At 42.1% G+C, this 16,689-nt stretch overlaps 1 protein-coding gene across 1 annotated transcript; it reads right to left on the reverse strand.

The window, feature by feature from the left end:
- Positions 1-661: 661 nt before the first annotated feature.
- LOC108602192 (protein hedgehog) lies at positions 662-14,397 on the reverse strand. Its single transcript, XM_017990240.1, has 3 exons — positions 13,635-14,397; positions 5,369-5,630; positions 662-1,688 (listed from the first exon to the last, which is right to left on the reverse strand). Exons 1-3 carry the CDS (start codon positions 14,076-14,078, stop codon positions 985-987), a joined length of 1,410 nt encoding a protein of 469 aa, XP_017845729.1. The 5' UTR covers positions 14,079-14,397; the 3' UTR covers positions 662-984.
- Between the last annotated feature and the right edge of the window lie 2,292 nt (positions 14,398-16,689).

Below are 16,689 nucleotides of genomic sequence, written 5' to 3' on the forward strand. Positions count from 1 at the left end.
AAGTCACAAGTATTTGTTTGTGTTTATTTCTATGGTATGTTCATTATTCATTATACACATTATTTCAAATGAAGATATTATATCGTTAATTTCACTGTGATTATCCAAAAAAAAAGTGATTTTCAAAGTAACACTATGGTTGCCATAGTGTTGCCGCTAAAATTCACATGCACGAATTTAAACAGTAGTTTAAAATTTTTAATTTGCGCGGAAGATGGTCAAGCACAAGGGCTGCCAGAAATCTTATATATAAGAGATTATAGAGATGGACATTTTATGTTTTTGTTATTCGTTCCTTTTCTAGTATTTTTATGGGCAATGATTAATACTGGTCTGGAGTAAGTGTAGCGATAGTTTTCAAGTAATCGACTTAAGTCGATTTCATAGCGCAAGTTTTGAAAAATATCAGCAGTGAATTCCCATTTTAGCTATCAGATTTGAAATAAAATATTAAAATGTTGTATTTGTAAAACAATTTTGTTATAATTCATTAAATATTAAGTATAAATATGCAGTTAACTATCAAATATTATATACACAATAATAATAATAAAATATTCAGTCACTATAATGCTTTCTATATACACAATATATAATTTATATTTATAAAATACAAGGATATATATAAATATATCTAATAATTTGAACTCACTTTCGCACTTTAATAAATATATGTATTGATTTGAGTTTGAAAATAGACAACAGTCGCCGTGTATTTCGCTTTCAAAAATTGGTTCATGGGCACTTTGAATATCTGCCTGTGATTGCCTACTTAATAGCTAAATTGTTTGCTCACAATAAATCAAAGGTTGTCTCAACAGCTTTGCATGTGTCGCTCTCTCGTTCGCATTAAATAAATAGTATAGTTCAGCATTAATCATAATTAACATTGAAATACAAGAAATTTTAGGCATATACATAACTACAAATATATATTACAATTAGCATTTATCGCGGGATCGCGTCCAGTCCGGACCTCTAACTTTAGTCGTGTTGCCAGCTCCGCGGCAGCACATAGTCCTTAATTGTGTATAGAGCATCAGCATACCAATGCAAACCATTCTGCAGCTGAGCTGTGCTTGTATTTGTGGCTTTGCCCACAGGCGTCGACGTGGACGCCGTCGGTGTGCGCAACTGATGCTTGGCCGGCATCCAGGACTGCAGCGTATACCACAGGCGCATGGGTATGAAGCCCCAATGCGCCAACGATTGGCTGTTGACCAGTGCATAACACGAGGCGGCCACAGAGTTCACCACAATGGTGCCCTCGCGTGTAAGTGGCGCCACAACGCCGCGACTGCGCTCGCTGCTTACGCGCAACACGCGCTGTGGACGCAGCTCACCCCGCGCATCGTAGACCAGCACAAAGGTTTGAAGCTCCACGCGATCGGCAAACACAAAATCCAGCGTTTGCTGCTCCGGGTGCCAAACTGTGATTAGATGTGCAGGCGTAACTGTTAGCACGGCTCCGCCAGCGGTGTGCAGCTGCACAAAAGTCTCCTCCTGCTGCAGATTGCGGTCCATGAAGAGTATGATATCGCTGTAGACTGCCTGGCCCTTGGAGTCCATGCTGAGCACACGATCCCCAATGACGAGCTCATCCAGCGGCTTGTCAATGCCACTCTCCAAGCGAGCCGTGCTCTTTGGTGTGAAACAGCCATGAACATGCGAAATGGCAGGCGAGGAATCTGCAAATATGAAGATAAGATGTAACGATAAGTAAATGTTGGTTTTTAAATAAAAACAAAAAACAAGCGAAATGCAAACAGACTTAGTGCTTAGGGATGTGCGAGGGGAGTTGTGTGCGGTCAGGTAATAGCATTAGTGAGCCTAATCTAATTTGGCGTTAATAATACCGGCCCAGGCCCAGCAAGCAATTTGGCAAGCCCTACAAGTCAAAAAGGTTTTCACAGTTAGAACGCTCAGCGCTGAGCATAATCGTAATCGTAACCCTAGACCCTATACTGGTCTTAGCCAGAGCCCAACAGCAGCAGCGGCAGCCAAACAATAGCAACTGCCTTTTTGCGGCTTTCAAACAAAAACCGCCGCCAAACTCACAAAATGCGATCTGCCAACTGATAGCCCATGCATATCAATAACATGCGCAAGAGCAACAGCAACAGCAGCAACAGCAATGAGAACAACAAAGAGCGAGCATGTTTTTGTTACGAGTTTAGCAAAAATTGTGATCTTGTTTTTGCTTAAAGATTAGCCCTGAGATCAAGCCCGCAACGAATGCAACGAGCTCGAGCCAAAGCAGCTTAGCTAGTCACACACACACGCATAGCCATAGCTGGTGCCAAAGGACTTGCAGGTAGCAGGTCCTGGTGGCTGCAACCGCAACCTGCAACCTGTTGTCTGCAATTGCAATTTCAAATTACAAAACATGTTGCAACCCACAATAACTACAGCATTAATCATTATTAATAGCTATTGGGTTACACTGCAAGGGGAGAGAGAGTGGAAAAGAGATGGAGAGAGTAGCAATTGGGCCACCCAGCTGCAATTGGCAGCCATTTTGTTAGGCCAGTGAGAACTTTTCTATATGCATATTTCACACTCGTTGGCCGAAGCGCCGCCCGCCCCCCACCATAACTCCAAGCGCTGCAGCTTGTAAAAATTCAAATTAAAAATGAAAATAGAATTTGTGGCGACCACTAACCGTGCGCTTTATTATAATGAGTGGCCATAAAGTGGCATTGTTGCTGCGCTTGCCGTAACCAAAAATTCCATTGAAAATGCACCAACCATTTCCCATTGATCTTGGACACACGCACACGTATACAGAGGCCAGAGGCAGTCAGACAGACAGACAAAAGTGTAGAAACAATAAAAAGCGGATTAAATACAAGACAGCGCGGTCTATAAAACAGACCATAATCGATGCTCAGACGGCAGCAAATGGTAACGGTAGACAACAAGAACAACAACAACAACAACAACAACAACGGCCGCTAAGGAAGTGAACTAAAAGCAGGCAACAAGCAATAGCTAGAAAATTTGGTGTGAAACCTACAACAAAATAGGCTTGAAAAAAAATCAAATAAAAACCAAAACTAAATGCATGTGTATAGGTGTGTGTGTGTGTGTGAGTAAACGGTGAGCAACAGAAAACGAGAAAAATCTCAAGCCTTGTTGTCGTTGTCGTTGTCGGCGGCGGCGAGTGGAAAGTGAAGAACTTGAAGGGTCATAAATTAATAAACCATTAAAGTGGTTAAAATTATCGTTATTTTATCTTTGTTGTGAAGACTAAACTGATAAATTATTACAAAACAGAGAGACACTGGGGGAAAGAGAGAGAGAGAGAGAGAGAGAGAGAGGCAGAGCGGGATAGCGAGTAGTTGCTGTTGTTGGCTGGTGACTGATCGCTTGGACAGCATTAACATGAACATGCACACGGCTACAACAGCAACACGGATAAGCGCAACAACAACAACAACAACGCTTTAGGGGCAACTTTAATGCGCGCGCGCGCGACATACAACAACAACAACAACAACAAGTTACAAGCCGAAAAAAAGAGCGAGAAAAAAAATTAGTGTCGACAAAAAGGTTTACAGCCATTACTCTTGGCTGTTGTAGCTGCTGCTGCTGCTGCTGCTGTTTTAGGCGGCCAACAAAAGACTTAGGCAACGAACTGAGCGCGCTGTGCCAAAACTGTCATAAGCGTGTGGTTTATGTGCGTCCAGCCTATCAGCAATCAATCGCAGCATAATTTATTGATACGAATGCCAGCGCTAGACTGCTGCAAGCAACTGTTGCTGCAACACACATGGTGGGCCATTTGACACTAGGACCACACACACACACAACAACAACAGCAGCATTAACAGCAGCAGGACTCTGTCCATTGGCCACTTGTTCAGCATTTGTTGTTTGTCGGCTTATTGTCTGACCTTTGATATTTATGCTGCCTCCTTTTTGTGTCGCTGTTGTTGTTGTGTGCAACAGGACCTTTTCTGTAACTGTGCGTCGGTTCCTTTCATGTGCAATTAGAATCAATGCAACTGACAGCAAGGACACTCGCTTAGCGCTTTGATCTTTTAGCAGCCGCAGCCAAAAAGTCAAAATATTGTGACGCATTGCCTCGTGTGTGGCTAAATATTATTATTTTTGTCTTGCTCTTGCTGTTTGTGTGGGAAATTCTTGTGTTTTTCGTAGCAAGTCGAGAAAATTCTGACTGCACTGTCAGCGTACATCATATTTTATGTAAAATATGGCAAAAAGGCGCAAGTTGCACAAGCCTGTGACTGTGTCTCTTTCGCACTCGCAGTCGGCTGAGAAAACTTAATTGTTTTGGCCTTTTTGGTTGGCTGGAGCTCTAAGAGCATTTTCTCTCGACTCTTCTGGCAGTTTCGTTATGTTTCGGGGAAAACTGGTTGCTTGCCATAATGGCAGCAACACACACACAAACAAACACACATACATATATACTAAGTATATATCTCGAGTGATGCTAACTTGTTGGCCGTTTCAGTTTTTCAATTAGGCCCGCGCTCAGGTTTTAACTCGGCATTTAATTCATCTCTGCCTGGGCCTGAGAAACGCTTTGGGTGTCGTATCATCAATTCGTTTAATTTGACAGGCGCAAACCTAAACATGTCAAAACAACAGCAACAACAATCAAACAACATGCGGTTAGTCGCCGCTCCGAACTGGCCACTGGCACTGCCTGCCTGACTGCCTGACTGGCCTCGGCTTCAGCTTCAGCTTCGGCAACGTCTTCTCAGACATTGCCTGCTGCTCTGGGGCCGGTTTCGACAATGTTGCCGCTGCCTGCTACCCATTTCTTATTATTATTATTTTTATACTCTTACTCAGAGCTATTTTCAATTGATGCTCAAGTTCTCAATAAAGTATAAAGTTAATCAATTTAGTTTATGGCAATAAACAGAAAGAGTGCTGGGGTCATAAGAAAAAACAGCGCCTAAGTTTATTTATTATAATTGCTAAATAATAATAATAGCAATGATTTGTTGAGTTCTATAAAAGTTAATTTATCTATAACAATTCTGTAATTTTATTAAAGAGTATCTAAGCTTCTTATAAACTTCTTATATACGAAGCAGACTGTTTGTATGTGTGTGTGTGTGTTTGCGTGTGTAACGCTTGCAGCTTGGCTAATTTGGCCGGGCTTGCTAAAAATTTGCCAACGCCTGTCAGCTTAGGCGGCCGCAGTTGTAAGTTGAGGAACATGCGAAATTACGCTTGTTAGTGTCACTTCTGGCTAACTGGTTGTTGCAGCAGCAGCAGTGGTAGTTGCTGCCTCCCAGCGTTAAGCATTGGCACATTTGGCATTTTGCATGCACACTAACTTGGTTTAAATGACAAGTCATATGCTTATGTATACGTTTGGTTGGTGGCTTACCTGACTTGACGGAGCAATAGATGTGCCGACGACTGACGTAGGATACCCAATCGAAGCCAGCCTCGACGGCTAGACGCGCCAGCATGCCGTACTTGGCCTGATCGCGATCGGAGGTGGCAATGGTGACGGCACGGCCCTCGTAATGCAGCGACTCCTGGCCATGCTGATGATCCTCGTCCCAGCTTTCGGTAACCAGCAGGCGCACGCCAGGCCATTCGTTCATAACCGAGTAGGCGAGCATGTTGAGTTTCTCTTTGCAGCGCTAAAGTGAAAAACAAATGGGAAAAACGCAATGAAAATCAATTAAAAGCATTTTAATAAGGCGGGCTCTTTAACGACCATCAGCGGTTGTAAAGGTGCCCATTGTTGTTATTGTTCTTGTTGTTGTTGTTGTTGTGGCTGCTGCTTGTTGTAAATAAAACAGCGGCCTAAAAACGCCATGTTTAACACACACACAGAGACGTACACACACACATGCACAGCCGCACGCACAAGCGAGCGCGATAGAGAGCGCAAAAGCAAGAGCGAGAAGCCAAGTGCGCCCAAGAGCGTAAAAGAGAGAGCGCCCAAGCGTATGTGTGTGTGTGTGTGTTAGTGAGAGGCGTGGTATTTAGGCATTCATTTCTTGTGCTGCCCAAAAGGGCAACGCGTTCATTTTTCATCATCTTGAAAATTGTATTTTTATTTGATTTTTGCTGCATTGCAAACTAAAGACTTAGGCAACGAACTTTATTTTTTATTGACGCTGCTTAATTTTGAATTGCCTATGGCAGGCGCATCCTTTGAACCTGACCTCAACAAATAAATGAGTCTGACTATTTTATGTGCCTGTGTATGTGTGTGTGTGTGTGTATGCAAAGGCGAGGGCGCAGGCACAGCAGAGGGCAAAGGCTTATTTTTGTTGCACTATTTGCCCAAGCGCTGCTCAAACACTGACCCAAAGCCTGAGCCGCTGGTGCTCGTCTACTCAATATACATCTGTATATATAGTATAAATGCTATATAGTACTATATGCATGATTGCGCGCGCTGTTTTCATGTGTAAATATTCAAGATTAAGCATTGTTCGACCTTTTTTTCTTATTTCTTATTTTTGGCTTTCTTTATTTTCTTTCTTTGCACTTGTCTTGTTTGCCAATGCGGTAAATGCTGCATATTTCCTTTTTTCTTACACTTGCTGCTTTTAACATGCGCATACAAGAACCAAAGGCAAACAAGATGCAGCAGAAAAAGGATTCGGCGGCTATGCAAATATTGAAATTGAAATAAAACAACAGACGAAAAAATTGGTTGCCCAAAAAATAAAGTTTGTCAATGCCGCTGGCCGCTTATGCTTGTTGTTGTTGTTAATATTGTTGTTGCCTGTTGTGCGTGATACGCAATCGCCAGCCACAAAAATCAATTATCAACGGCTACAGCGCTCTGGGCCTTGAGGCAGGCAACAGGCACAGGATGTGCTGCTGCTGCTGCTGCTGTTGTTGTTGCCATTGTCATTGTCATTGTTGTGTGTGTTGTGCCTTTTGTGTGCAAACATTTGGCACGCAGCTCTGTCTCTAGCTTGGCGTAAAATCAATTTGTACGATCCTTTTTAACAAGCCACAAAATCAGCTTGCCCCAGCGTTCGCATATTGTTTTGATTTTGGGTGTGCCGCATTGACATTATGCTGCTGCTGCTTCTTCTTCGTGTTTGTTGCTGTTGCTGTTGATGCAACAAAATCGGTTTTTAATTTGTCACAGGCAATGTATTTGGACTTGGCTCTGTGTGGCGAATTGGACAGCAGCCTCCAGCGCATTCCAAGAAAAGTTCAATGCTATTTACATGCACAGATATTGAGTGTGTGTGTGTGTGTGTGTGTGTGTGCAGCTTTGCTTTATTAAAAGGCTTAACAAGTCGAGTTGCTGCAGCTGCTGCTGCTAATGAGCACAAAAGCGTAACGCTAAACACAGCGCAGCGTAGGGCCTTTGTCTTAGCCAGGCCAACAATGTTTACCCAACATGCTAATGCATTTCCAACTCAACCAACTCACTCAATGCTCGATTGAAGCGGCCAGTTCAATGAGCAAACAACAAGCCAACAGACGACTCCAAATGCCGACGGGTGCGTAAGGTAAACAAGCGCATCAACTACGGCGGCATCTCGGCATCTCGGCATTGCCATCGTTCCAAAAAGATGGCTAAATAATGTGTTTGCATTGTAAGTGGCATGGCCGTTAGACAACATCATTTAAGACCCCACACCACACCACACCCCACCCTCTCTCTCTCTCTCTTTCTCACTGTCTTTGTTTCAAGTGTAAATAAGACAGTGCATGCCAGCGCTATGCACACACACAGGCATAGGCATTGCCCAAAAATCTCTTGAACATCCCCCAATAACCTGGTACGAAATCCCATGAAAAGCTGCTGGCTGCATTAATTAGACATTAAAACAAGGTGTGAACTTTGGCAGCTACACGGCTGCCACGCCCCAAAGCCAAATGTGTTTTTTTTTTTTTCGTGTGTGTGTGTGTGTTGTTTACGCTTTGCATTTTTTACTGTAAATGCTAACAATGCACTGAGAAAAATCATGCACTAATGCTTGGCACACATAGCGCGCGACAACTCTTACTTTTCTTGAAGTGCAGCAGCAGCTTTGGCCTGATGCGTTTTTAATTGCCCGCTGGCTGTTTGGCTTATTGATTTAAATCGTCTGCTAGCTGCCAATTTGTTGCGCCTAATGGCACGCATGTTGCAAGGTCCAAGCCCGAAAATGATCATTGGCAGTCATTATTGGGCGGCTCATCATCATTAGGCCAAGTCAAGTTTAAGACAAAAGCCAAAGCAGGCTATTAAACTGATGCGAAGCTTCAAGCTTTTGTTTGCTTAGCTGTAAGCTGCAGCTGTGGCCGTGTTGCAAGCTTGCAGTTGTGGCAAGTTTCGTATTACAATGGCGCAAACGATTAGGAAACGACACAATTTAACGACATAATTCAAGAGCGCATCAGGTTACAGAAATCACAGTACAGAGGCACCCTCTCTTGCGATTTTTTTTTATACAGCATTGCTAACCCTTTTTAAGGACACACTGACACACGCTGTCTGTAAGCAGATATGGCATATCCTTTGGCTGATTGCGATCGCAGGCGCAGAGGAAGCGAAAACTTACAAATGAGGAAGCGCACAGCGCACAGGATATGAACGCATATCACCCACAAGCATTGCCCAAGTGCATGTTGCAGGCCACTTGAGCGTGCGCCTTAGCTCTTCGTGGCAACTTAAGTTGCTTTTTGTCAAATCAATCAGCGCTTAAGGTGCTCGCTCGTTCGTTCATTCGCCTGTGTGTGTGTGTGGCCCACTTGAGCGCCAGTTTTCCTCACTTAATTGGCGAGCAAAGAGCAAAGCTTCTGATTGATTCAAGTAGCTTCAGCTTCAACTTGCATTACAATTTGTTCAATATTTACTGTAACTGCGCCGCCTTGTCTTCTGGCTCACAGACATTTTTCTCTTTTGTTTATTTGTGTTGCAAATCTATTCACAGCTTGGCTTTGCCTTTGTCTGCGTGTGTGTGTGTGTGTATATTTTTTCATTAGAATAGTGGAATTTACTGTTTATACTTTAGGTTTTTTGTTTGTTTATGCCGCGCATGCAGCGCAATTTTCTGCCTTTCATTAATTAAGCGCACTTAATTTGCAAAACGAAACTGTCAAGCGCACTACTTTATTATTTATGCGATTTATTGTTTACGTATACGTATACGCAATATTTCTGCAGCATTGATTGAGTATCGCCAAATACACAAAACAAAAGCAGAGCACAGCCAACTGAGTCCATTTGTCTGTCTGTCCATCTGTCTGTCGACTGTTTTGTTATTGTTATTGTTTCAATATAAATTGATACTCATTAAGAAATACAGGCCAGACTGTCAGCCTGGCTTTATTTTGTTTCGGGCATTCGCATTGGCAGCTTATTGGATTAATGCCAGCGCTTCTGTTGCCTCTGACTTGAGTCTGCTTGAGATTGCATCTTGTCAGTCTGTGTCGTGCTCAACAGAAACCCCAAAAAAACCAACAGAAAAAAAACATTCTGGCTCTTTCCACCTTCTTTTTCGAGCAACTTGTTGGGGCCATGCAAGGCTCTCAGCTCTCAGCTCTCAGCTTTCAGCTCTTTGGCTTATTTTTATTATTAATTATGCACAGCATTTATAGTATTTGTTGCTAGAACTGACTGCTGATGTAACGCTTAATGTCTTTGCAGCTTGTGCAGTCAGTCAGTCAGTCAGTCAGTTGGGCAATTTTAATGCCGTTGTGTGCATAAATCTGTTGTCAAATAAATGTCCATAAAAAAGGCGTCATTTTATTGTTATTAATTGAACGCTATTAATTTGCAGAAATCGTAAATTAAATCGCAGCGCACACACACACACACTAATACACACTTAAAGTCATTTGCAGGTAAGAGAGTCTGAGTCTGCGCCAGAGCGAGCGAGCGCGAGCGCAACTTAAATGATAAGCGCCATAATCCCTGATGTGTGATTAACTTTGATGATGAGTTATGAGCCGCACACATTGGCACTGATGTCTTGTCTACCCCTTGTCTCCTAACCCAGCCTCAGCCTCCGCAGCTGCCCCCCCTCGCGGCTGCGTGTTTGCGGGTCTGTCCTACCTCAAGATGACTTGCAGGAATCCGCCTTTGGAGCCCCAATGTGAAATGTGAGTCAGTCGCGTCAACGTAATGTGATAGCCGCGACGCGATCCCAAACCCAGTTCTCGCAGTTCCCAGTTCCCAGTTCCCAGTTGCCCAATTCGAAGGCAGCTCGCGCTACTCTGTGGCCTGCAGTTCATAAAACTTGTATGCAAAATTTTTGTGTGCTGTTGGAGCCGAGACTACAAATCCTTGAGGTTTGCGCTTGAGTGCGCTCGTAAAAGTATCAAATTGATTAATAATAATATAAAAGCTCAAATAAACCAAACAAATAAACCATAAAGACTGCAAACTCTAAATGCCAAATGCCTTTTAGCGTCACTATGTATGTGACTCTCTTTTTCTTTGTGTGTGTGTGTGTGTGCTGGGGATCGGTAACAATTTGTCCACTTTGCCTTGACTGATATGTTTGTTTGATATGTTTGATTACTTTGTCGCTGAAAATATTCCCACGAGCTTTGCGTAAATATTTTTCTTAAAAATCTTTGATTTTTGCTTATCGCAGCTTTTGACGTGATTTGATTTGAGCTAAAATTAAAAATTCTAACTCAAACAGCAACTGAAATCGAAACTCTGACATCATCTAAACGCAACTGGCGTTGGCATAATAGGATCAATTTTTCTGTTCTTTATTAACACTTTTTTTCTCTCTACTTTTTCTCTAAGCTATAGCCTGCATATGTGTGTGTTCTATTAAAATGCCTTTTAGCTGTGGGCTTACTTCTGATTTGATGTTAATGGTTGATGCTTCACTGGCGCGTTGACTGATGGGGCTTGAATGTTGAGTTCTTGCTATGGATGCTGCTGCTGCTGCTGCATGCATGTCAATAATCATATCAGATTACCATTGGCTTTGCTTGTGTACCCATTGTTGCTACAATTTATGAAATTTTAGAACTTATGCTGCGGCTTTTTGACGCATTCTTTGTCTGACTTTGGCTCTGGGCTCTGCGGTTACCATTCACATTGGCCAACGCCTCAGCGCTCTCGGCCTGAACTCTCAGCTCAGAATGCACAACTTTGTCTAATCTTAGAGCTCTTCAAACCAAATGCAGCTTTACACTTGTAAAAATATTGACTAAGTAACAAACACAGCAGCTAAGAGTATTTACTAATTGTAGAGCTCAAAAGAAAAAGTATTAAAATGATTGCTATGTACTTCAAATATTAATATAACAAATATTTGCGGTTAATTTGATCTCAACACATTATTTTACTTTCTGAATAATTGTTGAAGTAATTGTTCTTTAATGTCTAATCTATTTAATAATATAATATTAATTGCTGGCATCTTACTTACAATTTATTATTGTTGCTTGTTATAAATTAAATTGCGCTTAAGCTAATTTGACACTAATGTCAAATAGATTTTTTGCTCATCGCAAATACTAACTTGTATTTTCTGCCAGTGTAAGCGGGTGTGGTAGCTATATCTATTACTGTCATAGGCTATAGTATTTTACGATGTCTGTTTTCAATGCGAGCTGCGTTTGCAGCGTTTGGCAGCTATAACTGTTTTTAGTTTGATTATCTTTGTCGTATTATTTTTAGCACTTTACGGCAATTGTGTGCAATTTGTTTATGCAAATGCCGTTACGCCTACGCCGGAGCAGAAGACAGTGCTTGGCGCTTTAATAGCCAAAGCGAATTGTTTAGCAACAAAGATGCACGCACAGCAGCAGCACAACAAATGCGATTTCGTTGCGCTGCTGCTGCTGCAGCAGTTGCAGTTGCAACAAGCAATTGCAGCTTGCAACTTGCAGTTGCAATGTCGTTCAATGTCATCGTCACGACAGTCGGTAGCTGTAAATATTTGAGCTGCCGCAGCAGCAGTAACAATGACAACAGCCTTTTTATGTATTGACTGTCCTTGAGTGTTATTTGGTCAAATGTCCTGTTGACTTGAGCCTTGAACTGCCGTTAGCCTTGACTACTATTAACAGCTGTTAACTGCGCTCGGTGCAGCTCAAGGTTAAGTATTTTAAACAAATTGATTTTTAGCTGCTGCCCGAGGCGTGTGTCAGTTAAAATTGTTCACAAAGTTTTTACAGTTGAACAGCAATAAATTTCGAATTTCACAATTGCCAAACTCACGTGGCAATGACAGTCGAAGTTGAAAAGATCTAGTCTAGATAAGTTATAGCACCTGATCAATTATTATTCAGCATTAAACATTAAACATTTCCACGAATCATGATCAACAGAAGTGCCAAAGTGCCATAAAGCTAACTGGGGTCATAAAGTCTATTTTCAACCAACAATTGCTAGTTTAAAAATAACGCCAAGTCAGTTAACAAATCGAACGGTCAGTCAGTGCGCTTATCAATAGGGAAAATTGCGAAACAAAAACAAGCACTTAAAACTTCATTAAAATGGGCTAATAAACAATTAACACTTGTACTTGAGACGTATGCATAATAAATGGAGCGGGTGCCAGGCCGACAGCCGCCTGCCGCCAACTTGCCAAATAGAGCGCTGCATACACTGAGAGAAACGCAATAGACAAGCTACAGTTCGAGCAATCTAATTTTATAAGTAACTAATAATACTTGATGACACTTGAAATTATCAGTTTGATCTTTAGTAGCAATAATTCATTTAGTATCAAATTTCATGACATATTTGTGATTAGCACTACTAGCGATGAGTCATGTAGACAACTTGCATGTAATTTCTCGCAGTGCATGCATATTGGTATGCAAGCCCAAATAGTGCAATAAAACACAATAACATTGGCTAATTAGAACTGCTGTTGCCGATAATTAGGCACTTGTTTTAGCCAATTTTGTTTTGCAGCTGTGCACAGCACGCGTCAACCCACTCCCAGGCCCCCCCACCCCACTCCCCGCTTCACTTTGCTTGCACTTGGACTGTTGTTTATCGCGCATTTTTTTCGCAAAACTTTCGCTGCGACTTCGCGCACTGATAAGATAAATTGAACAATGTTCTTTTGCACTTGTTGTTGCTGTTGTTATTAGCTTTGGCTTAACATAGACATGGCGAGTCAGCAGCTACATAGAAACAAATAATGTTCGAGTGCATTGGGGTAAGTAAGTACATTCTAAGCAGTGCTTTGATATCGCTGCTATCAGATAAGCAGCAAATGCTCGCGTGCCACTGCAATGTGGCAACCAACAACAACTAAGCTGGCTACATAGCTAAGCCAATAGTTGAAGCCATGTTAAGTAGCCCAACATGCGTTGTAGTTAAGACTGCCAGTCAGCCAGACCTTGCTTTGGTTTGTTTGTTTGTTTCAGTGCAGTCGCTGATAAGCTGCATATACTTAGTTAATATGTATTACTTATTATTAATGACCATGGTTTATGGCCACGCACTTGGCCAATGGCAAAGTTAAAATTATTGAGCACTACGCTTTCAAAAAAAAAATTGTCCTAATCATCAGGTTGGGCGCACGTATAAGTTTATCAATGAGCTACGATTTTGATAGTGTGCAACGAAGATAGAAGTGGCCGCTGTCCAAACAACAATTAACAAACCTAATTTGGCAATCGCTTGTGGCTTGTGGCCAGCCAGCAAACGTTTTATTACGGCAATTGAGATATATAGAGTTGGTGGCCACACTTACCTTGGACATGACTCGATCGGCGCCGGTGCCCTCCTCGTCTCTGAATTGTATATCTCTATTGTAGTTTGGTACTAGATCCTTAAATTTGGGTGAATCACGATCGATGACGCCCTCGAGCGGTCCGGAGGCGCCGCTCTGGTATTCGGGCAGATTTGGCACCGTTTGCTTCAGCACCAGCGGATACAGATTGCGTTCGCGGCGCCGTCCCAGGCCTCGTCCTGGACCGCAGCTGTGCGCATGCCGAAAGCTGAGCGCCAGCAGCAGCAACAGCAGCAGTGTCTTGAGGCTGCCGCTGTCGCTGCCACGCTGCGTATGCGCAATTTGTTGCAACTTTTTGGCTGGCATTGTGGCATCATTCACATCCATAGCGACTGCATGTGCTTTGGCATGAGCCAAGGACAGACAGGTGGCACTGGCGCAGGCCCAGGGCATATCGCTATCCATTATAACTGTATATACTTTAAATTTAATTGGCAATACAATTTTGCTTTCTTTGCTTTTTGGGTTTGGTTTGCACTACACTGTGGGCGTGGACACTTTTAGACAATAGGTGTAATAACGAAACAATTCGCAGCTAATTGGCATTTAAAGGCTTAGTTTTAATTGCTTAGTTTATGAGCACAAAACATATTCTTTTTATTTTTGAATTTTCGTATAGAGCACAATGCGCGTTGAATTACTGTTGCATTTCAGAAATTAAAGGAAATGCACTTTGGAAACGTTAACGTGCTGCTTTAAACAAAATGAGCTCGGACAACGACAACCGTTGCGCTCGCACTGTGATTGACAAATGACATTTTAAAATGAATAACATGGGCACAACAGTCGCGCTAACATTTAACATTTACCAACGCTGTTAAGCGCCGCTGTGCTGTCGACGTCGCTGCGCACCCACACCAGCGCAGCGGCGGCCTGGCGTTCATTCGGCACTCATTGGGCCTGGAATCGGCCGATCGGGCTGGCGTTCATTTTTATGCTCAGCTCAGCCGAGCAGCAGTGCGAGCGAATAAACTAGCTGAGCAGTCAACACAACAGAGCCAGAGAGTAGGCAAGAGCGGAGAGGGAAGTCTTATGTATATGCTTATGCTGCTGTGGGCAACAGATGTTGGAAGAATGTTCATTATAGTAGCTCTCTCTCTCTCTCTCTATGTGTGTGTGTGTGCCAATTGGATGTGTGTATGTGTGCTGCAATTTCTCTTAACACTTGCACTATTGACTCGAAATCGACTCTTGCGGCTTGTTAACTACCGCCTGCCTACTGCCAGCCCGCTGTTAGCCGACTTCTGTTTCTTTTGCTTTTTATTTTACTTTACTTTATTTCATTTTAGCTCTTATTTTTTTTGTATGTAGTTTTGCTGTTGCGCATTGAGTTCACCTTTTTGCCTTTCTTCATTTTTGGCTTCGCTTTATTGCTTGTAAATTAATAATGTTCCGGTTTTTTGTGTATTGTGCGCCTTTTGCGCCTTGGCTGTCACACACACACACACATACATATAACAATATTTATATACAAATATACTTAGTTTCAGTTGCTCGCTCACATTGTCATTACACCATTTTGCTGGCTCTGATTTTAGCTCACCTGCTCTGGCTGCGCTGCTCCGAGCCCCGCTCCCGCCCTAGGCACTTGGCAGCACAACAACTTCCGTTGTAGCAATGAACTGGCTCAAGGGCTAACACACACACGAAAAAGGGTTAAAATACTACTACGTACATAGACATGTTGGATTTTTCGAGAAATCAGCAGGGTGAATCACAAAATAAATTCAAACTAAGGCTAGTTAATTACACTGGGCAACAAACTGTTTAATGCTCAAATTGACTTAGAAGCTTTTGCAACTAATATAGGCGTCTTTTGGTTAAACTATATGCATAAAGTAGTTGCTATAAATCAAATGATATATGTATGTACTATAACTCAAGCAAATGATTGCTATCAACTAATGGCATATTCCTAGAACTCGAATGCTTAACTTGATATTTAGTTTTAGTTTTATGACGAATAAAGGAAGCAATAACTTATGTTAACAGATTAGATAGTTCCACAGGATGTGCTCTATATAAAGCTAGACAAAGTCATATTCTTATGCATATGTGATTCCCATTGCCCCAATTTGATGGAATGCTATTTGCAGAAGCATTAACTTCCGTTGATACGCAGCGCTTGTCTGAGTAATAAACGCAGCAGTTCGTTCACAAATAGTCTAATCGCCTGATAACGCATAAGATAATTAATTCGCAATTCGCACTTCACGCCACACGCGAATTCACCGCTTAGCAAAGTCAATAAATGAAGCAATTAACACAAATAGATTTTCGATGCATGCATGTGTGTGAGTGGACTCGACTATATATAGACAAAAGTTGCAAGTTTGCCGATCGGTATCTTTGTATTTTTATTTGCAGTTGTCATTTTGTCTGAATTTTCACGCTAAGCTTTACAGCTTGCTCCTTTACCTTTAGCCGTGAACTCACACAACTTTGTATGTGTGTGTGTGTGTGTTTGTGTGTGTGTGTGGGCTCACCCCCGCGTTTGTTGACTTTGGCATTCAAAAGAGCGTGAGCACGCTTGCGCTATTTACTCTATAAATTAACACTTGAGCTGCGAATTCAAGTTCAGACTCCAGATCAAAACTCAGCTGGCAGCTCTTGTTTATATACTATACTAATATATGTTGGGGCTAAATTGAAAACAATATGTAAATTTATATTTTGTTATTTAATATACAGTTTGCTTGTTAACAGCTTGCCACAAATTGCGCAGCAACTGCAGCTGATAATAGAGAACAACATAACGGTCTATAAGCAGCCACAATAGTACCAAATACATATACATATATATGCTTGTATATATGTATGTGTTGCTGCCTTGGCAAGCGCGCATAATGTAAATGCAAAGCGTAGCATAATTTCAATAAAAAAGCAATGCCCGAGCTGTAGCTGAAGAGAAAAAATATATAATGTTCAATAGTTTGGCGGCGACGCGGCAAAGATATAAGCAAAAGCAAAACGCCATCAACAAGATACACGGAACCAAATTAAAGATGAAGAAGCT

Source organism: Drosophila busckii, chromosome 3R, assembly GCF_011750605.1.
Source record: "Drosophila busckii strain San Diego stock center, stock number 13000-0081.31 chromosome 3R, ASM1175060v1, whole genome shotgun sequence".
Taxonomy (NCBI): domain Eukaryota; kingdom Metazoa; phylum Arthropoda; class Insecta; order Diptera; family Drosophilidae; genus Drosophila; species Drosophila busckii.

Bases quoted from the DNA above. Each gene is read 5' to 3' on its own strand.
- LOC108602192 (XM_017990240.1), bottom strand. From the start codon at position 14,078: ATGGATAGCGATATGCCCTGGGCCTGCGCCAGTGCCACCTGTCTGTCC. The intron at 5,631-13,634 runs GTAAGTGTGGCC...TTTTCACTTTAG, and splicing joins CCGATCGAGTCATGTCCAAG to CGCTGCAAAGAGAAACTCAA. The intron at 1,689-5,368 runs GTAAGCCACCAA...TCATATTTGCAG, and splicing joins CTATTGCTCCGTCAAGTCAG to ATTCCTCGCCTGCCATTTCG.